The 23721-nt window shown below is 38.7% G+C and overlaps 1 protein-coding gene and 1 non-coding gene across 4 annotated transcripts in view; both read left to right on the forward strand.

Annotated features, from left to right (window-relative positions):
- The first annotated feature begins 9952 nt into the window (after positions 1-9952).
- Positions 9953-23721, forward strand: part of scn2b (sodium channel, voltage-gated, type II, beta) — a 29396-nt gene continuing 15627 nt past the window's right edge. For 2 of the 3 annotated variants that reach the window (XR_006096637.1, XM_042414812.1), the window contains exon 1: positions 19394-19671. Coding sequence is in view for 1 of the 3 variants with exons in the window: in XM_042414812.1 (XP_042270746.1) it covers positions 19590-19671 (82 nt within the window). In the remaining 2 variants the exon portion in view is untranslated. Of the gene's footprint in view, positions 10559-19393; positions 19672-23721 lie in introns of those variants that run through there. The other variant, XR_006096638.1, reaches the window with a different exon arrangement.
- On the forward strand, positions 22400-22473 carry trnat-agu. The gene has a single exon. It is a non-coding gene; the product is annotated as a tRNA-Thr (tRNA).

Consider the following 23721-nt stretch of genomic DNA (forward strand, 5'->3'; position numbering starts at 1 on the left):
AAACAAAGCAGAAATTAGCATTCGAGCAATGGGAAATCATATGAAATATATGTATGTATGTAACTAACAACTGAAGGATGGGGTAATCTTTCTCTTCAATTGCATGAGTCAAACTACTCTCCTTCTCTCTTGTCATTCTTAGTTCACTCTTTACTAATGGATAAATGGATTTAGCTGTTTGTCCCTTATATTACTGTCAGGCCTAAGAGGTTGCTGTGTCATTGCAAGTAATTTGCACAGACACAATAAACATAGACAGGTATTAAGTTAAAATAAGGAATTTGTGGTGGTTCAAATGTAATTTTCCTAAAAAGCCTCAACAGTGTCATCCAGATAGGAATGTAGGAATGTACCACTTCAAACTCAGCAGTTAAACGCAATTTTAACCTTAGAAGACACACAGTCAACACACTGGCAGCAGTATCTTCTGTGAAGAAGACTGGCAGCTGTTCCTGTCACCTTGACAGATGAATGACACCTCTCCTTGTTATCACATTGAACATCTATACTTTTATCATTTGTTGACCTCTCTCTAATCCCCCCTTTACCTCTGCTCTCATTTGTCTTTATTTCTGTCCCTAGCAGTGTGTCTCACTTTACTATTTATCCAGCTCTAATGAATTCTTTCTTCTTTTACTTTTTGTAACTTTTTTCCTTCTCCTTTCTTTCTGTCACTTAAATCCCCTGTATTTCTCTTTCTCCCTTGGTTTTCCTCATTGTGTTTTTGTCCACACATCCCATTATTTGAGGGCAAGATATAGCATCATGTCTTAGGCCACTGGAGGTCTCTTAAAAGCCAATAGCTGTTTTTGGAGCAGAGGAACTTTTTCATAGTTCTAAGAACAGTTGGAGGACACCCTCCGCACCCCTTTTTTTATTGTGTCCACACTGCAGGAACTGGGAATGATCATAGTTCTTAGAACACTGTTTTGGGGGATTTTTTTAGCTCCTACTTCAGAGTAGGTACTCTTCCAGCATAAGAGGAAGCTTGAGTGATATAAGTGTATGGTGATTGGCCCAAACATGAGTGTACATTGATTGGTTGAACACATGAGCCAATGCAGCACTGGCAACCACCATTTTTAAAAACCTGTGTAACATGTTAGTCATGTAAACCATGGCTGGTAATGGTAGCCTTAAAAAATGGAACAAAACATAGACAAAAGGTTGACCAACTGGAGACAAAGCAGAAGGTATCGGAGCAGCTGGGCTCTCTCCTCTGTCCCCAGTAGCCTTCTCCTCACCAGCAGCAGCAGCAACACCAGTAGCAAAGCCAACGACATCACTGCCCTGGGAAGAGGCCCGTCCAGAGACAGGTCCACCACCAGCGTGAGTCATCCCAGAACTGTTCATGCCACTGCCTCCAACCAGAGACAGCACCAACCTTTTCAACGTTATTTCAATAAAGGGCGTAACTATTACATGGCCTCTGAGAGCGTTTTTCCCAGCACTACACACTCTGACACACAAGTTGTTTCAGGTATTAGTGCTACTAGCCATGGGAGAATAAGGCGAATAAGTGGAAGGTGGTGTGTGAGAACCACTCTTACATGGCCTCCACTTCATGAGCAGGGCCCCTACACTCCACTTCAGCAGCTAATAGGTTATTCATGTCCCACTGATTAACTAATTGCCGCTGTTTCATAGATGTGGACATTTCTTTTCTAACAATGCATTCTTTAAATAATTCCAATAAAGGACTTGATATCCCAAACATGTACATAAAATTCAACAGAAAGCCCATGGTGACTTCCCCTTTTTCATTGAGTGAATTACGTCCGAGATTTGGAGTTTTATAATGGATTGTTCACACTTATATGTATTACTTTAAAATGAACCAACATATTTTGAAATGTCTAAAGTGTTGGAAATGATTTTATTGTTAATTGTAAGAGCAGTAATATTGTTTCTCTTGCAGTTTTGTTTCTCTATATCAAAGAAGAGTTTCTTTCCCCTAGTTCCAACCATTTTGCTCTAGACCATATAAAGATGTCTATGTTCTATCTATGTTCTCCTTCAGTCTTCTCATTTTTATTTCTTCTTCCTCTAAAAGATTATCTTTAGTCATTAATGTGTTTAATTCATCCATAATACTAATTTCTTTAGCTATATTATGTTTTTTATTTTTTTGCTACATCTCATTCTAATTCCATAACCTTGAACTTGAAATATTCCCATTTCTGTGTGTGATTATCACCAAATATTCTTTTCACTGTTGTTTTCAACAAATTGCAAAATATATCATCATTTAATGAATTGTTATTTAATTTCCAAAATTCAAATAAATTACTTTTCTGTTGTTTGGTACCTACTAAATGGATTGTAATTAACTTGTGACCGTGGAGTGTACTTATATGAAGATTCTGAAACAAATTGTAGACAAGAGGGAGATATAAACTGTAAGTCAGTCCTGGATTGTAAAGATCTATTGGCATTGCTCCAAGTAAACTCTTTCAGAATTTAAGTACCGCCAAACATCTATAAGTGAAATTTGTCCGCAAATAAATGCAGTACTTTTGAATCTTGAGTGCTGGACTGGTGTTGCAGGTACTCTATCTATAAAGTCATCTAGAGCATTTTTATGATCTCCTCCGATGACCATGTGTGCTTCTTTATATTTGTTTTTAAGTGCTTCTAGTTTAATATAAAGTTGTGTAAACATAATCTTTGCCCGAGTTGTGTAATTATGGCTAAATAATTTACAAACTATAAAATATATATTATGTTATCTAATTTGAAAACCAGGATTATCCATCTATCCTAATCTGAAGTGAATGACTGAACAATGGCTCCTTAACTTGTTAAGGAGGATGGCGACACCTGCTGATTGTTGAGAGGCATCACAAAAATAACATAGGTCACCCAATTGTGCTTTCCAAAACTACATATCACTATCACCTGAACGAGTCTCTTGAGTAGAAATATCAGGTCAGCATTTTTTCGTCTACAGAACATAAAAACTGATTTCCTTGTAGTGCTGTCACGGATACTTCTGACATTAAGAGATAGATTATACAAATCTATCAATTATATAAAGCTCTGATATTTAAACTGTAAGAGAAAAAAAAAGATACTCTCAAGCTGAAAACTCTGAAAATTGAGTACCTAAAAATCATATCTATCTAATTTTTTAACCAATGACATGAACATATGGCTTATTCAAAAATGTAGGCATGAAAATAAAAAGTAGACCACCCAAAACGTAGGTTACCCAGTAAACCTAAAGTATTTGAAACACTATATGAATCAGATAACATTATCTTATGCAGTAAATATCACACCGTTGATAATGGCAACAGGGCCCTGCCATTTGGTCTTCTTTCCTTCAGTGGGCACTTGCTTGACAAGAGGCCAAAGTTTGTTTCTGTACTGTCTATTCGAATGATTTAAATCCTCTGCCATCTGAAGATTGTTTTTCTTCATGACATCAGCGTTGAGGGAAGCCCTCCATACCTTGTACGTGAAGGTGTGCATGGTAAACAATGCACAATGATGGGGCATGTACCTTTATCATCTGTTTGGCGCTGACTCAGTGCAAAGTTTCAACCATGAATCCAAGCTTGTTCTTCTCCTCCGCAATGATCTCCAGTACCTCCTTTCTCCCATCCTCCCATTTGCAAAGCTTTTTTTTACAAGCTAACAGTTTGTTGGCTATGTTCACTGACCCCAACGTGGTTAAACATTTGTTTTGTCTTTGTTTCGTAGTGCAAGCCTACTTTCTATACATAGGATGCAAATGCAATACGTCACTCCTCAAATTATAGTCAAATAAATCTTAATAAATCATTTTAAACATCTGGTGCCCTGTAATGTCTAAGAGCTTAAAATAAAGCCTCTGCACAGGTCGCCATTTTGCATGACCCCTGCCACCATTTCAGTTCAGCCACCTGCATGTTCACATGTGACATCAGAGGTGAGAGGGTGAGAGACGTGTGCAGGCTACGTCACTTCAGTGTTCCTACTGGCAATGCAAATGCAAACAGAAAAAAAAGCCCTTGAAGGTATGTAGTGCTCGGGGGAGCTCCCCAGTGGGCAGTTCCTCTCAGGGAGTCCCCAGAACTGTTTGGTCCAAAAACACCTAATAAGGGAAAGAGACTGTCATGGTCTCCCGGGTTCCTGCGCACACACACACACACACACACACACACACATACACCACTGTTAAGCTCTCAAATTCCCCTCAAAGAGCTTCACTCCCACAAGGCAAGATGCCACAGAGAGAAAAACAAAGAGATGGCATGTTTTTTCTCTATCCTCCTTCCCTTCTCTTTTTCTCCTCTCACTGTAGTCTTCAGCAGTTCTCTGCAGTGCAGTACAAACATGCAGAGTGATCAAAGAGTCTGGGGTGTCAGAAGCAAGTGACAAGAAGGACGTGTGTGGAAGACAAGATGAGAAAGGGAGGCAGAAGAACAGAGCTGTCAATCAAAAAATTCTAACATTCTAACTCAGCGGTGCCTGTATCCCAGTGGCATGCCAGTGGACTTCTGAGCTTACCCAGAGGACCAAGGACTATCAGTGTACTATCATACCTCCTGCTTTATCATTCCCAGACTTCTTTATGTCTACATTCTAATAAAGAATATGAAAAAATATTCATGAATAGTGGAAGATGTCAGCCTGATCATGCTTTGTCCTGAAAGATTACACTTCAGGAAATGTTGACATGCCTTATCTAGTTATCATTAGAATAAAAATGTCTTTAAGCTTACTCTAATGGGACAAATTTAAAGTGAAATGTTGGTTTAAAAAATGGCATGGTGCACTAAAAGTACATTCATTAGGAAAACTAGATCAGACAAATTTTATTCGACCATAACTATCTGACTCTGTAAAAAAACTTTTTCTTTCTAAAAGAGCATTTTATATTTGGCTTGAAAACTTATAGAGTGAGTTTGTTCAGAAAGAAGTCAAATTGTGGTGAAATTATGACAGATTTATTGCAAAGGATTGCTGTCTCATTCATGGAGTCACAGCACCCTCTTCTGGATCCAGAGAGAAATACATTTTACAGTAAAACTGTTTTTTTTGTTTGTTTGTTTTGTTGTTTTGTTTTGTTTTTTTTGTATTTGTGTGTGTTTTCTGCATGTGTGGATGCTGACTTTACATACATACTAAAATGTGAAAGTATCAAGTCTTACTCTTACTGAAGACAAAGTGTATTTTAATATCCATGTCAGAGTTTTGAATAATTAAGGTAGATTGAATCCAGGTAAAAATATCAATCAATTTTACTTGTGCAGTAGCCAAGGTACAAACTACATGAAACTTTTCAAAAATGATATATGTCTATTTACATGGAGTACTAACCTTAAATGCTATTCTTAGATTACAATTTTATACCAGTAATATAGAAAGCTATCCTTGGTTTCTCACTCAACATTTCTCTTAATTAATCTCTCTCTCTCTCTCCTTCCTAATTTCCCTCACTCCTATATCTTTCTTTAACCTTTATATCTCAACTCCTCAGCTGCAGTCAGTAGGGACAGTTATGGTGATGAAATACCAATATCTGTGATTGACCAGTCCATTTAGCCGTCCTGGTTTAGGTTGAACAGGAAACCTTTCAGTCCCAGCCACTGACTTTCATAGTAAATCTGTATTAATATCAGTATCTTCTTTGTCCTTGTCCTTTCCCCCATGGACAGAAAAACAATAACACAACAATGATAAGTGATAGCTTGTCAATACTTTATTATTAGTCATTCCACAATCTGTATGTACACGAGTAAAGAGCAAAATAAGTGGCAGTGATTGGCAACGATGTACAAATTCAGCAGGGCATTGTGTTTAAATTGAACACTCTAATAAGTGTGGTACAAAAAAATTCAATCATAGTCCATTATCAAAGTCAAGTATGAGGTGAGGCGCCATAAACTGACAATGATTGTTACCATACAACATAATGTTGAATTGTTACACTCTTTCTTTTCCATTGTAAGTGGGAGATTTTTTAAGTGCCTTTGTATGGGATTGGGCTTTAAGCCAGAGGGTTATACAGAGTAGCGTGGCTTGCCTCATATACTTACTGTATCTCAAAGCAGTCACTGGATCTGCCACCTTCTAAGATCAGTCAATGGAGATGAACCCTCCCCAAAGAATACAGTCTAAACACAAAGACCAAAACTAATTGTGCATTTAGTATGTTAGATGTTAACCTGTAGAGTCAAACACTTCCAAGTTTAAGCTGCCCTCAAACAGCTGATTGTAAATAACTAGGGCAAATTTCATGACACGAGTTTACAATAGGAATTGTGATGCTTTAAAAGTACATGGCAGGCAACTGAAAATTGGTGTACCAAGTTACTGTAATGTTAAATATAAATTCAGTTTATCTGTAAACTGCAGACTCAGACAGGCTGCTACAAGCAAAAAGTGGACTCTATGCCTACAACTTGTGGTGGGATTTTGACTGGTTTAGTTCAAATATAACATTCATTGATAGATGACTACTTGAACATACCGTAAATATCTGATGCAGTGGTCACATATTTCATGCCTTTACAAACTGAAACAGACTGTTCAACCAGTTGGTTTGTAATATGGGAATTCTGATGGCGACACAGGATACACTTGTTGTGATTTTCAAATTCAGGCAACATCAGGCTCCATTTTCCGGCCTGCTGAACCTTAAGTGACATGGGTGGTAAAAGCTTCTGTACAGCGTCTGTAACAAATCAAAAGAATTTTCTCTGGTTAAAATTTTATAATCAGCAGACCTACCTGACATAGTGGTTGATGGATGGTAATTTGTATATTCGTGGCTTGACATGGCATATACTTTAATGTGTGTTGATGGGTATGAGTAAGGAGATGCCCCTTTAACCTATCTATCTATCTATCTGAAACTGCCAAAAAAGTCCCACAAATAAAATAAATAAAAGTTCTTGGAGACCTTAGAAGTCTATTACCTCAATAGACCTCTTACCTCTGATTGTCTTTATAGAATCAGCTACAGTCAGTACAGCAGTGATGCACTCTTGTACAATATCCCTGCTGCCTAGCAACAAAGGTACACTCTCTATGGCAACATTTCTTCCATCTGCAGAGATATAGGGCAGAGAGACACAGAGAGAAAGAGAATAATTCTTGTGTTACTCTATTGATTTCCTTTACTCTAATAAGTGTTGGGTGTAGTTGATTTGGTTTCAAAAGTTCTTCACTAATTACATTTTGTCGGTAAACAAATGTGTGTGATCAATATTGAAAGCTGAATGCTTGTACGTGTAGTAAGAGTTTTCAAATTGATCAATATTCAGTGGTTGGGATTGTTTTACCCTATCATACAGAAGTGTTAGAAGGAACTTAAAATATATTGCTTTACCAGTAATGAGGCTATAAATATGATGTCTGCAGAGTGTCTAAAATAAAAGAGGATTCACTCACTGGTGAGCATGAAATTGATGAGTAAATTGCATGGCATGCTTGCCATGCCATGCAATTTACAACATTTAACTCTGTTAGTAATGAATTTCAGAGTCACTAAGTTGGCAAAGCAAAGTACAATATGCACCTTCTAGTGATGTGCTTGTGTGATGCTCTAAATAGTAATTAAAGCACAATAATATATCAATATAATAATATAGAATTGCTGCATATCATTGTGTCCTTTGCATAAATTTTAGTAAGAATAAGATTTGTTTAAAAAACTGTTGAGTAAACACACACACCCACGCACACAGTTTGGTTCACAAGTTTTGCTTCACAAGGAACAGCTGCTTCCTGACCAGCACATTCTGACAAGACTGTAGTTTTGTTTTGTGTGTTAACTTTGTTTTGCTCTTGCAGAATACACTGTCCAGTAACTGAGGGTGGGGGTGTTACATGCCACCCTCTGCTGGATATGATGTGCATAATGGCCTTGATCTGGCTTGATCGAGGGAGGACCAAGAAAGAGGAGGCAGGAATTTGGCTCGATCTCTCTTCTCCCAGCCTTGGCAGCAGCTGCTGGTTTTGTGTGCTTTTGCTATGCTTTAGTTTTTTTTGCCTCTATTAGTCTTTTGTTTGTTTGTTTGGTGGGTCCAGTAGTCCCGTTTTTGCAGCTTAATTTCTGTTAGGTTTAGTTTTCTTGTGGGTTTATGTTAGAGGGGAGAGCCCAGATCCTACAACTCTTTGTGGGTTGGTCTGGGTGTCTTCCCTTCTTTTTGTTCATTTTGGCCAGCCCATCAGATTTTGTTAGTAATTGTTGGTTTTTTGTTGATAAATTGATTTTACTTTGCTGACACTCCTGACTCTTTAATTATGTTGGGCCTTTAAAATGAGCTGTTTTAGAGGGTCGTAACATACACAAAACAAAGCACATACCATTGTGTGTGTATGTGTGTGTGTGTGACAGTTTCTTACTAAGAGTCTAGGTTGATTCCTTAGTTTTAGCCCTGTGGTACAATCCCACATCAGCTTCATTCTGGTATTATGAGGGGAAAGAGATGCTTAGGTCTGCATGCTACTTCGTAAAATTAAAAGTTGCTTTATATAGAATATCACTGCAATACCTTTCCCATCATGTATATAAGCTTCTGTTGTACTTGGTAGTATGAGTTTCCTTGTATGTTGATACAACAACTTATATAGTATAATTGTACACAGTTTGTCAACTAACGGTAGACATTGTTACATAAGGCATTGCTTTCAGACACTAAGGTTGACATATACAATATAATCTCTTATGCATTATCTAATTAGTTAATACAAAAACTGAATGTTGTAGTTTCATAATAAGTAATATTTGTTGCAGGGTTATTGGATTAGATTTGGTGTATTTCTATCGTTGTGTCTCATGCTTGCATGTTTTAGCCTGTAGACCTGCCAGTAGATGGTCTAAAAGCCTGTGACAGTGAATTTGGAAGCTCTCATGTAGTCAGGAGTGTTGTTATGCTAACTGGCAATCAACCCACCCTCTTCTTCTTCCTCCTTTTTACCCCTAATGGCTTAATGTCTTCAAACCACTCTTCTGAGGTCACGCTTGCCTCTTACTATCCCTCTCTTCCTGTCTACACATACCGCCTACTCCTCCCTCTAATTCTTTTTCAGTTCCTCTATCCTGACATCACCCATTTTTCTGAAAGCTGAGATTATCAGTCTGCTCAGAGGAATCACTACGTCTTCTCTTTTGCCTCTGACAGAAAAATCCATGTATTAGTTAAGTAGGTATGGTCATATGTATGTATATGTTTGGCGGCAGGGCCTTGAGGGGAACACTATAATAGACATATGGACATCATGGTCATCATGTGAACCGAGAGCTCTGTAAAGCTTTGTCTAGGTCTGTTAGAAGGAATCTGTAAATAACTAGAGGTGCCTCCCCAGGGCATCAAGGCCGTCAATATATACTAGTGACTTTCCTTTGTCTTGTCAGAATTCTCCACGGAGACTCTGTGTACTCTCCGTGTCTACAATATATGTTTGGTTTGGATTAAAGAGACGCTTGACTTCAACCAACCTCAGTCTATTTGGTAATTTTTACCTATCATTTTTGGTCCTTCGAGCCGGATTCCTGGATGTGCTTCTCGGCCCTCTTTCCAAGCCGGAGCGGAGTAGAGTGCACGACATAGGTTACAAAATCCTTTTCCTGCTACGTTCAGAGATAAAGGCGCTTGCGGGCTGGAGAGGGTCGGGAGCCCCACGGATTCCTTTGTGAGGTGAGAAGTTTGTCTCTTTAATCAACAATTGAGTTGTGTGAAAGGCCTGAATCTGTAAGTCCAGCCTCAAGCTATGTGGGAGAGAGTTTAGTGGTGATTTTAAACGGCTGTATAAGACTGGCAACCCTTGGGAGAGTGAAGGGAGAATAGGTGTGTCTACCTAGGTTAGAAGTGTGAAAAGTGTCAACCTAAAAAGACATATATAAAATATAAAATACAAAAAAAAAAAGAGGGGGGGGGAAATAAGTAGTAGCTTACATTAAAACAAAACAAACAAAAAAAACAACAAGAAACAAATAACAAAAAACAAATAAAAAATAAAATTAAAACAAAATGATTGGGCTGATTGATACTGTGGTACAGGAGGAAAAAGAGACAGTAGCACAATATGCTGCCAGGCTCACGGAAGCATTTAATGGACACAGTGGGCTGGAGCCGCGAATCGGAGGTGGGGTTAATCCACGCTACGAGTCACAGTTAACATCCCGCCTTCTGAAGGGTTTAAAACCACAGATTGCAAATTGGATAAAAAAAACATCTGGTCGGATGGGAAGGAGAGCAGAGAAGGGTTATTCTCGCACATGCTAAACACGCTGAAAAAGTTCTGGAAAATAGAGACAAGAAACATAAAAAAGTAGAGGTGTTTTATAATGACGGTGAGAATGATGATGGTTGCTTTTTCTCTTCTGATCCCCGCAGGAAGGAAATTATTTGCTATCGCTGTGGGAAAAGAGGCCACATCGCCAGAGAATGCAGAAGTCTCATGCCAGTTGCGGACACCGGGCGGGGCGGAGGTCAAGGCGGTGGACGGGGCAGGAGAGGACGCAGGGGCCGTGGAGGCGGTCGGAGAGAGAAAAGAGAACATGATGACAGAGAGAAGGATGAGGAGCAGGACTTCTGACTAGCTTCCCCTGCAGAATCAGGTCATGCAATCACACACGCACATACAGAACAGAAAACAAAACCTGAAGATGCAGCCTCTAATTATTTTGGCCTTCTTTCGTTGACTTCATGGTAATTTGTATTTGTAGCCAGGTGTACTGTGTGTTGCCTTTTATGTTTTTGGGTGACTTTGATTTTGACAGTTTTGTTGGTGTTGTGGAAATTTTCTCTCGAGAAAGAGGCACATGGAGACATAAAGAAAGCATTAAACATTGTTACTTGTTGAAGCAGTTGTAAACACTGTACAATCCATCACATCATCAGTAACAATTATACTGTAGCATACCCCACCGAAAGATGGTCTGACACTTGAACTGATGATTTTAGGTTTAATGACAATCCCAAAACCAACGTAAGAGCTGGGTACAAATCACAAAACAAACAATATATTAGCCACCTTACATAGCTTAACATTAGCTCGTATTAAGCTAAAGCTAACTCAATTAGTTAAATAAACAGTAATATAACGTTACGTAAATTACTTTAAGAACTAACCACACATTAATATTACACTAAATACTAACCTTGTGCCTCTTCGGGGGGTGCTAAAACATTGCATTTTTCCTTCTTAGTTCTTTCATCTTACTGTTTATCTTTACTGTTTATCTTTACTGTTGCGTGAAGCAGGAACTGGGCGAGTACCAGGATGCTGCCTTCAAAATAAAAGCCCTTCTAATCAAAATAGGAAATAAGGCACTACAAACCTGAAACAGATCAAATATGTAATAAAAACATATTGTAACAAAATGATGTTCAACAGGGCTATCTTTTCTTTAGAGCTAAGACATAAATTGGGTTATTTACATATACAAATGTCCAAACACAAACAAAAATACAATCATCTTGTATTTTTGGAGAGAAAGCATGTTGTTCAGCTGGCCCTTTCCCTAAAGCCAGCCCTTTCTCTAAAGATTGTGAACCCAAACTAGACAGCTTTATACCTCTCCAGGAGCAAAGCTAAAAACAGTCTGGTCCCTAAATGGACACTTCCACAAACCGTTACACCTTCTTACAAACAAGTATGGTCTCTAAAACAGTAGGCTTAAGACAAAGATATCTCTAGCTAACTCCAGAGGTCAGCAAGCAACCCTCAGATAGAAACAGGTTCAAGAGTTCAACTAGCCTAGGAGAAGGATTTCTTCACCAACATGTGTCCCCAAAATGACAATGACATTACATCACATTCAGTTGATAACAAACACCCACTGTTCCTGCGGAGCCATGCTCCGGTTAAAACTGTTCCTTGCAGTCCCGCACTTGTGTCCCACAAACTTTTCCCCACTGTCCAAACTCTTTTCTTCACGCTAGGCGTTCGAGGGTGCACACTCGGCGCTGGCGCGACACACACACACTTACCTGCTGCTGCTGCCTCTGGTTGCCTCCGGGCATGGGCCAAACTGAGGCACTTCCTGGACACACCATAAATAGCGCTTGGTGGCGCGCTTAAGAGGGCCATGTGACCGTGGACTATACCATCAACATTGTATGGACTGATATTTTATGATTTATTTTGGTTTGGGGGTATTTGGCCATAGCTGTATGGAGGGCGATTAGTGCCATTTTTCCTTTATGCGAAGTATATCATTGATTTTGTGTTGTCAAATTTGACTGTAGGATGCTATAATTTGGTAATTGGTTTGCCCGGGGGAGGGGCTAAGAATATATAAGGGGAGCTCTGCTCATTTATGGTTGGTTGGGTTTTTGGTCATGGCCGAGTAACAATGTGGGTGATGAGCTGCCAGTGTGAAACCTGTCGTGTAAATACTTTTTTTTGTTATTGGGTTTTTTCCACTCCTGCACTGTAAATATTTTTGCCACTCTTGTTTGGGGAACTTGGAATAAAAAATCACCACGCTGAAGTTTCTCGTTGTCTGAGCCATCATTGAAAGCGAACCCGCGACACAGGAGTTTACTGTTTGAGGCTGTATGCTGCAATGTTTGTGCTGTGGCTGGATTTTGTTGGCTCTACTGAAGATGGAGTTTAAATTGGAGCAGTTTGTTGAATCACTTACGATGGAGGGGTTTCATTGGTGTACTAATGATAATCTGCTGTTAATTGCCGATCGCTATAATGTAGCCATTTCTAAACAAACTAAGAAACAAGTGGTTAAGGCAGAGTTATACACTGCCTTGGTGGATAAGAATACTTTGCCGCAGTTGCAGAGTACTCCAAAAACTCCCAAGCAGTCAAGTCAAACTGTTGACAAAGCGGTAAGACTTAAAGAGCTGGAAGTTGTGTTATAGTGTTTGGCTTTAAAAGGGAAGGAACTGCAGTATTTGAATGATCTTGAAATGAAAAAGCTTGAACAGCAAATGAAAATTTGTTGTTTCTCGTGTTTCTGCTAAATCCACAGATTTTGATGTGAGCAGACACATTCGTTTGGTCCCTCCATTTGATGAAAGGATGTCAACAAAAAATTTCATCATGTTTGAGAGGGTGGCTTCTACACTTAGGTGGCCGAAACATGTGTGGACTTTATTATTGCAATGTGTCCTGAGTGGTAATGCGCAGAGGGTTGACTCATTGCTTCCGGCAGAAGACGGTCTTGATTTTGATGAAGTAAAAGCTGCTGTGCTTAGAGCATACGAGCTGGTACTGGAAGCATATCATCAAAAGTTTCGTAGGTTGAAAAAGCAAGGACATCAAACTTATGTTGAATATGCTCGCAAGAAGGAGGCTCATTTTGATCGCTGGTGTCCATCTAATGACGTTGATGATTTTGAACTACTTAAACAGTTAGTGCTGATGGAGGACTTTAAAAACTGTCTCCCAGAGAGGATGTCAACATATTTGAATGAACAAAAAGTTTGTGATGTTTTTAAGGCTCCTGTTTTGGTTGACGAGTATGTCCTCACTTATGAGGCTGTTTTTGTGGATCACCCTTTCAGTTCTGTTAATAACCGTTTTGAGAGCCTAAATGGTAATGGGAAGGATGGTGCTAAAGGTTTGGCTGGGGTGTCTCAGGGTGGCAGAAGTTCTGGTCTTAGAGCCCTTTTCTCTTAGAGCTTGATGTTAAGGCTGATAAGGAGGATTTGAAGAGAATAATGTAATGTGCTTCTACTGTAAGGAAAATGGGCATATTGTGGCAAGCTGCCCTGTGCTGAAAAAGCGAAATGTGTGAAGCCAGTGGCTTTAGTAAATAAACTTGACTCTCTGCTGCCTCCCAGTCTTTTATTCTGGAGGGAGTTTTGCCACTCAGTAATGAGTCTGCTGTGGGTTCTGATGTTCCGGTGTTGGGTTTGGGCATGGAGAACATAGGCATACCGTTGGAAAAAATCTTGATTGAGTTGGACCTGGTGTCTGGTGAAGTAGCTGTGGGAGTGTGTCCTGGTTTCCCGATTAAGGGGGTTGCCTTTCTAATGGGGAATGATTTGGAAAGCGGAAAAGTGCTTGTTACGCCTGAAGCGATGCCAGTCCCTGTTAGGCAGTCTCCGGAGTTTCCTAAGGTTTTTGCAGCTTGTGCTGTTACTCGATCTATGGGTAAAAAGGATCAGGAGGAGGTTGCTTGGAGTGATAGTTTCCTCTGTTATCCTGGTGATGGTCGCTGGTTTTCTCTAGACACTGCTGAGAGTAGTGGCACGAGTATAAAAACTTTCCCTGATGTTGAACATTTGTCCTTGTCCCTTGAGCAGTTAATTGCTGGGCAAAGAAATGATGCTATTGTGTCTTCTCTGTTTGAAGCTGTGGTAGCTGGAGATAAAATTGAATCTTTGTCAACAGGTTATTTTGTGAAGGACGGGTTGCTCATGCGTATGTGGGCACCATTGAATGCCTCTGCTATAGATGCCTGGAGTGTTGTGACTTAGATTGTAATTCCACTCCAAGATTTATAGTTATTTTCATGCCACACAAATAAAGATTATAATGGAATGGACCAATGATGACACAAAACCTAATAATATATATAGAATTATAATTATAATAGAAAAAGAGCTAGCTCCCCTTTCAATTTAAACCAAACAAAATGGATAATGTATTAAAGGTCTGGTCATCTAAAGGACTGCTCACAAATGCTAAAAATGATGTCAGTTCCTTCAAAGTTATATCAAAGAGATTTGATTTAGCCCAGTCAAATTTTTATAAATACTTACAACTTAGAAACTATGTCAACAATTTTCACAAAAGAGAAGGAAACCAATATGGACACCAAGAATACTCTTTCCAAAATATATAAAATACAAGATAATATTGAAACACAAGATACAATAAGAACAAAGTGGAACTTAGAACTAGGTGGACAGTTAATAGAGGAGGACTGGGGAAATGCTTATAAAGCAACAACAAATTCCAGATATTGGAGGGAGTACTCATGGAAAATATACACAAGATTTTTTATTACACCAAAACTACAATCAAAATTCACAGTATCCATTAAAACAGACTGTTGGAGAGGGTGCAGAGAAAATAAAGCCAATCATTCACATGTTTTCTTTTTCTGCCCATTACTAAAAACATTTTGGCAACATATCATAACATCTATCATGAAAATTCTCCAAATTAAGCAGGTACCTGAACCAAAATATATTATTTTAGGTATATCATCACCTGAACTTACATTAGAAATAGACAGATATCTATATAGGATACTTAGAATTGCAGCTATGAAACGGATAACAAGGAACTGGCTAAACCCCACTCCACCTTTACTTAACAACTGGAAGGCAAATGTATCTGTAACAGTATCTTAGAAATGGAAAGAATAACTTATAGAATCAGAAATCAAGAACAGGAATATTTGAAACAGTGGCATAAATGGACTAAATATTAGGGATGTGCAGAGATCCCAGTATTTGTATTTGTATCTGTATTTGTTGAGGCAGCAAAATTATTTGTATCTGTATTTGTATTCACATAAAAGCGGAAAGAGGCTTAAAAATCCTGTTTTTGTTTTTATTACACTTTTAATTTTAGAAAATTATTATGATAACTGAGCTAAAACTTTACTCATCGCCTCATTGCAGCCAGACCTATCTATTTGTACACCCATAACACAGAGACAGCACACCATGTAACATGTAGGGAGGAACTTCAAAAGCAATTATTGCTTTGCACTTTTCATTTATTTCCTATTTTTTACAACCTAACTTTGTGGAAAGGAGAAGGGGAACAACAGTTTATGGCGAGTCTTTAAGAGCACTTTGCTTGTGTCAGTAGCTCAACTTTATCTCTGGGGAACACCCCCAACAAATAATTTTTAAAATATTTGTATGAAACAAATATTCGTATAAAACCCACTATTTGTGCTTTGCCGAATAATGTATTTGTATTTGCGCACACCCCTACTAAATATGTGGACCATTTCCCCCTTTTTTCTTTATTATTAATATTAAAAACATATAAATGTTGTAGGAATAATGTAGGTATGAACAATATCATATGTATAACTTTTGCACCCCTGCAATAAGGTATATTAAAAAAAAGAAAAGATTGTAATTCCAGGTCCAGATTGAGCAGAAATCTTCAATCTGGCACATGACAATCCTCTTGCCGGTCATTTGGGTATCAGGAAAACATACAATCACATTTTATGGCATTTCTTTCGGCATGAGTTTAAAGAGAGATGTTGCATGCATTGCAAGTCTTGGCACATATGTCAGGTAGCTAAAAAGTCAAACCAAGACCATTCTTCCTACTCCACTGTATCCAATCCCAGTAGTATATGAACCGTTTGAACGTGTCTTGGTTGATTGCATAGGCCCACTTCTGCATACAAAAACTGGTGATAAGTTTTTGTTGATGGTGATGTGTGTGTCTACTTGATTCCCAGAGGTGTTTCCTGTGTGTGAAATCAAAACTCCCATTGTTCTAAAGGCTTTCACGAAGTTCTTTTCATTGTTTGGCTTGCCAAAAGTTGTACAAACAGACCAGGGTTCAAACTTTATGTCACTTGTGTTTGCTCAGGTGCTGAAGCAGCTCAAGATTAAACACTGCTATTCCAGTGCATACGACCCTGAGTCAGGGCGCACTTCAGTGCTTTCACCAGATATTAAAAACTATGTTACACACTTATTGCCTGGAGTTTGAAAAGGAATGGGATGAGGGAGTTCACATGCAAATGTTTGCCATCAGGGAGGTCCAGGAATCACTGGAATTTAGTCCATCAGAGCTGGTCTTTTCCCATACTGTACTTGGTCCATTGAAGCTTTTGAAGGACAAGTGGTTGTGTGAGGGGAGGGAACAAAACTTTCTGGACTATGTGAGTAACTTCATGTTCAAACTATGTCTGTGAGATAGCCAAGCATAATCTTGGGGCAGCACAGGCCAGAATGAAGGGCTGGTATAAGTACGCTAAAAGCAGAGAATTCCTGCCTAGTGACAAGGTTTTAGTGTTGCTGCCAGTTCCTGGGATTAGCTTGCAGGCTCGCTATAATGGACCTTACTTCAGGAAAATGACCAATAAAAGGACCTAAAAGGTCCAGGAAAAGGTTGGTGATAAAGACTATCTTGTAGCCACTCCTGATCGGCGGTGTAGAACTCATCTCTGTCATTTTAATATGATGAAACCTTACTGTGATAGGGAGAATGCATGGCTGGAGATGGAGTCCAGTTCTGAGGCATGTGGAGCTGTCCGGTGCTGAAGTCACTGCACTGCATGTTAGTCTTGTTGCACTGTCTGGTGCTGAAGTGAGTGATAGGGTTTTGTCCCAAGGAAAGCTGTCAAACTCAGATCTTGCAAAATCTCCCTTCTCATTTGTCTCATCTCTCTGAGCTGCAGCACTCAGACTCAGTTGAATTAATTGAGTCCAATACAAAACTGTTTGCTGATGTTCCCTCTCAAACACACCTGTTGAAGCACAATATTGATGTGGGGACTCACAGCCCATTAAACAGCATCCGTATCGAGTGAATCCAGATGAAAGCCACTGGCTTAAGAAGCAGGTGGAGTAATGGTACAGCATGGAAAGGTCAGGTTCATCCTGTTCAGGCGAAGGTGGAGTGTATTGTGGATTTTCCTGTTCCAACCACCCAAACTGAGCTTTGTCATTATTTAGCCATGGTTGGTTATTAGAGGGGCTTCTGTAAACATTTCTCCGCTGTAGCCTCACCTTTAACTGACCTGCTGAGTCTGAAGGTGAGCTTTAAGTGGTCTGATGCCTGCCAGTCTGCCTTTGAACAGATCAAAAGTCCCCTGTTAAACGCACCTGTCCTTCTACAGGACAGCGCCCACGCCAATGTACAGCTTTTGTTAGTAGTTGTTGATTTTTTTGTTAATAAATTGGTTTGACTTTGCTGACACTCCTGAATCAGTATGGGGGAGTTTCCTTGTATGTTGATACAGCAACTTATACAGTATAAACGTACACAGTTTGTCAACGGTAGACATTGTTACATAAGGCATCGCTTTCAGACACTAAGGTTGACATATACAATGTAATTAGCTCTCTTATGCATTATATAATTAGTTAATACAAAAACTGAATGTTGTAGTTTCATAATAAGTCATATTTGTTGCAGGGTTATTGGATTAAATTTGGTGTATTTCTATTGTTGTGTCTCATATTTGCATGTTTTAGCCTGTAGACCTGCCAGTAGATGGTCTAAAAGCCTGTGACAGTAAATTTGGAAGCTCTCATGTAGTCAGGAGTGTTGTTATGCTAACTCACCCTCTTCTTCTTCCTCCTTTTTTTTACCCCTAATGGCTTAATGTCTTCAAACCACTCTTCTGAGGTCACACTTACCTCTTCCTGTCTACACATACCACTTCCTCTCTCCTCTAATTCTTTTTCAGGTCCTCTATCCTGACATCACCCATTTTTCTGAAAGCTGAGATTATCAGTCTGCTCAGAGGAATCACTGTGTCTTCTCTTTTGCCTCTGTCTCCTTCTGGCCAATTTCTTCACCAAGCGCACACCACTGTTGTTTATTAGCATCATCTCTCTTTGCCTCCAGTAACTACCAAGTGAAATATGGATGGAGAGGTGATACATGTGACTGCCAGTTAGCGTTTGCCTCTTTTATTTCCCAGTATCCTCTCCTGCTGCCTCCCACCTACGATGTATGGATGGGGGAATGGATTTAAGGAAGGAAGAAAGGAGGGAGGTTGGGATGGTCTCCGTGTTAATTTTTTGTTTGTCTGCACGGCATCGTCATCCTTATGACCCCATGCAAACATTATTTTCCTGATGCTTCAGTGCAACTATAGTAAAACTTGCATGTTGAATTTTGTTATTGTTACTTAATCTTTGGATCAGAGATTGCAATAATTTAAAGTTTTGCTTTAATAAAATTCCAACACACAGCAGCTGTTAATCCCCACCTGATCGTAAAATAATATGAACATGGTTTTCATCTTGATTTACACATGTTAAATTAATGGACAAATCAAAAAAGTGTTATAGTAAAAACAGCTTCAGTTCATGTTTGCATGGATAATGTGTGGATGGAAGACCATTTATTCAAAATATACCTCCTCATTCTGTGTTTTGATGATGGCAGTGGTGGTAGAGCGCTGTCTAACAGGCTGCTAAACAACCTCATATAGGTGTTCAGTTTGTTTATGATTCAGTGATAGCCATATCATATTATACACATTGTAATTTGAAATTATTTTGCACTCATTGAACCATTCAGGGACCCCTTGTGTCTTGTATAGATGTATATTATATATATATGCATATTCAGGTTTTCCCATTGTCTGATCTACGTGTGTATTTAACTTTTTTTGCCCTCTTTATGATTTATTGGTCATTCTCTTGTATATTTCTTAGTGTTACAAATAATTTCTTCAAAACCTGTGAGGGTGGGGCTCTCCATTTAATTATACCGTGCGTCCTCCATGCCTCGCCCTCTCGCCTCTACCGCAAACAAACCAACAACCATGAGATCAACCCTCATAAGGCTACAGACACTGCCAGCCATGTCCTGCCTCTAAAAAAAAAATAGCTTATACAGTTTTTAGCATTTTAACGCACGTACCAAAAGCAGACTTGCTGCTTGTTTTCTATTCATGATTTTTTTCTAAAGTTAAAAACGTCATTTTTTGTTTTGTTTTGTTTTTTACAGGAGAGAAAATGTCTTCCCGCGCGCAGGAGAGGAGCTCTGTCGTCCAGCTGGTGAGCTCGGTGCTGCCGCTGCTGCTGCTCTCGCTCTCTGGTAAGAAACAACACAGCAAAACCGATCAATGATCTGATACATTGATACGTGGATCAACAGTTCGATAGATTGATAGTTCCCGCACACTGCTCCATCTTTAGGCCTTTTCCCTCTTGTCTGACTGTGTGTGCGTGTGTGACAGAGATGGGAAGGGGGGAGAGAGAGATAATGGGTGTAACGTGAGATAATATTAATTGTTATTCCAGCATTTTCGCAGTTTGATTAGGTCATCCGTGAAAACAAGATTTGTGTGTCTTTCTTCGCCCACTTAAACCGGTTTCTGATCAGCTGTGTTAGTTTTGCATAAGGACTTAATGCCTTCTACGTCTCCATTTACCCTCTGGAGATAGTTAAATTAGTGGCCGAGTATATCACAGCCTTTAAACAGGATTATGATGCACTCTGTAAAAATAAGTATTGGCTTAGTTTGCAAAAATGATAGTGAACAGCAGGTCTCTTTGACTGTGTTGCTGTGAGTGCTGGATAGAAATAGGCCTATAACCAGGTGCTAACAGTGTGTTATTGATATTTATAGATCAGTAGCAGTGGTATAACATGATAAAAGGGGTATGAGGTTATCTAATAGGCCTTTTAATCCATCAGAACATGAATGCATAAACAGAGCAGATGTGGACAGGATGATATCCAACCCCAACTCTAATCTGCTTTATGATATAGCCATCAGATCAAAACACACTTTTACACAACGTGGCCCACATCTGATCATTATTTAAATTGAGAATGATCAAATGTGCTTAAATAAAAACCCAGTGCTGTCCAGCTGATTAACAAAAAACAGCCAATTTAATCCTGCTTTATTAAAGCTAGTATTGTGGTGAGGCATATCAACATTGAGCTTGTATAAAAGACTCCCTTCCTGTTGCTTAAATGCAAAATAAATGCCAAAGTAAAGCCACTTCTCATCAGTGACAAAATTGCAACATGTAGGCTACTGCGCTAGTAACACTCAACAAAGTAAAATCTTCCTCATTCTGACTTTGACATATGTATCAATTTAGTGAAGGAAATCCATAAGCGATCGTGGTTTTTGATGTGTAGCTATCAGCATTTGATGATTTTTTAATTACAATTTTCAAACAATGAAAACAGAATTAAACTGAACCATTGGCATCCATGTGGACCATGTTTTTATTTCGTGTTCCCGGCCCTCATCGCTGGGGCATTACACCCAAGCCGATGGGAGGTTAACAACCCGAACAGGAAACAGGATGTTAGGCATCAATCAATTAGATATCAGGGAGAGGAAGCAGTTTTCTTAGTAGAGGCAAATGAGTATGATCATTCTAAAATGGTCTTAGTGTCTGAATGTTTAGTTATTGGTTGAATATATATAGCATTTACATGATGAGACACTGAAGATGATGTTTTCCACAAAGTAAAAGCAATAGGGAGAAATGCATACATATATATATTTTTATTTTATTTATTTTTTTTTTTTTTTAAGGTTTGCGCAGTTTCATGGACAATCACAATTTTCCCCAATTTCATCAATTCATAGTGACTTTAAAACGATACCGAAAGGCTAAACTTTGGTTTGAGTGAGACAGTTTGGAAATACTTTGCTCAGTTTGACACCATATAAGCCAAGAGAACAATGAAGTTGAATTTTATCTTCTTGTGTCATCAAATGAAACAGTTCAGTGATTTGGAAATTACAGAGAACTCACTCCAGTGTATTTTTAGTTGGTGTCAGCTGTTTCACCTATGCCAGCAGGAAAACAAATACCCAAAAGTTGATTGTTGCTATGGAGCTTGTGGCATGGAGATGCTAAGGTGCAGATGCTCTTTTCTTTCTCTATCAACAGGATGTAGCCTTTGTCAAAGAAAACTGAAAGATTGCAGCATTCCTCTTTAATCCTTAATTATATGTAGGCTGGTCAATAGTCTATGTTTAAGGATATTTATAATATAAAAACACACTTTAGGTATGTCATTCAGAGTTACCAGATTAAATTAGATGGAACACAATACACATGCTCAAATACCGAACCCATACAGCAAGTATAAATTCTTTGAATTTTAGTTGTACAGATGTTTGTAATATTATCCTCAGTTTAGACATATAAGACTGTAACATGTTGACATGCCTCATGTGTTGAATAACATATGTGGTGCCACACCCTGACCTGGCTCATGAAAACAAATAAGGTCACTAAAGCTACTGCTACATGCATTATAAAAGGTTGTAAGGCTGTATTAACACTCAGAATGCAGTTTTGCTGTAATACAGCTAGAGTTTTTGTATTATTTTGTGTTTCCTTTTGGAAATACAGCAACTGTAGAATATGCCAATAAAAAGTTTGTCAGTATAGTATTTCTTATGCACTTTAATTTCTGCTGCAATTTCCCACTGATGTTCTTTCCATCCATCAGAGCTATAACTTCAAACAGCAGCACTACAAGTACAGTTACCACACAGAGGCACTAGAGGGCAGCAGCTCGCCAAGAAGAGGATTCCTGTACTGTAAATGTACTGACATGGACTTTAAACAGGCCAAAGTGTAACCCATGTCTGACATTAGTAAGCACAGAGGAATCACATGGCAACATTTTCAGTCAGTATTCTAATGTAACAGTAATTCATTCTTATAGAAAAGAGAAAAAACATACAAATCTTTACTAAATGATAACTACTACAAACAGTATACTTGTGTACCAGGCTCCAGCCAGCAGGGGAGTATTTCTGTAATGGAGGAGTGCAGCTACTGGTGCTGTGGCTTAGTTGGTTAAAGTGCATGTCTAGTAAACAGGAGATCCTGGGTTTGAATCCCAGCAGTGCCTTTTCAAAAAAAAAAAGGATATGAAAGACTTTAGTCATCATTATTAATTTCTCAGTATACCAATGTATCACAAAACGTTACTATGCCCACTAATGCAGTGATTTTAGTACAGTCATAACCTATGATGTATTTGACATAGGCCTAATCTTTGAAATTTTTAGCATTTTGGATGCCGAAATTTGAAATTGCGGTGCATTTTTCCTAAAACAGGCTGGTGAATACTAAGTTATCTTTGTTTTGGTGTTGAATTTTATTTTTGCATGAAACATATCAACATACAGGAGGCATTTTATGGCAATGTTTGAAACACAACATTCAGATTAAATGTGATTTCTTTGTTATCCAAATTATATTAATCCTTGTCTATTGTTAAATATTAGGTAGTGCAATGTTCTGGAGACAGAGCCACTGGCAAGAAATATTGTTTTCAAAAAGGAAAAAAAAAACTCATACAGTTTTATGCTTTTGATTGCTAAAAGTAGTAGTAAGAGTACAACCTTAGACTATTCAATTCCCCTTTAAATGCCATCTATTGCTTTCTTTTTTATCTGAGTATACATGTGTACAGTAGCTGTAAGTTCCACTCAAATCCTGTAAGTGCGTTTTTAAAGTTAAACTACACAGGCAACCAGACTTTGCAACTCTAATCTGCAGTAAGTAGACATGACTGTCAATAATACATTACTGTGAAAGAGTGGAGGGGAGACAAGGACAAGGGATGGAAAGTACCTTTCAACTCTTCAACTCTCACTCAATCCAAAATATAATAGTCAATATTTTCCATGTTGTCTGGTATTTAGTAGTGATCATAACTGAGATCAACAAATGGGTATGGGCTTGTGAAGTTATTATGCCTGAATACACTTCAGTAAAAGGTCAGCACACTGGCTAATGTGCCCCTGTCTGAGCTACTGTGTTTTTGTCTCCCATATGTAGTGGTGTTCAGATTGTGATAATATTACAGAAGCATATCACACAAAGATGTTGTTGTGTGATTCAATGGAGTGCAGCAACATTGTCATAATATCACACAGTACTGTTTTTTGTTTATGACTTTCTAGGTTTCTGAGACTGGTTACTATCCCAGTCTAGTCATGACATAATCTCCTCCCCACAGGATTTCTGCAACTCCTCCACGAATTCCTGAAAAGTCATATTTTTGCAGTGAGCTGTATTGACTGCTGACTGCCCCCAGATCTAGCTCCTAGAGTGTAGAGTGCTGCATTGTGCAGTATGGATTTTTCCAAAA

Source organism: Thunnus maccoyii, chromosome 6 (genome assembly GCF_910596095.1).
Source record: "Thunnus maccoyii chromosome 6, fThuMac1.1, whole genome shotgun sequence".
In the NCBI taxonomy this organism is placed as follows: domain Eukaryota; kingdom Metazoa; phylum Chordata; class Actinopteri; order Scombriformes; family Scombridae; genus Thunnus; species Thunnus maccoyii.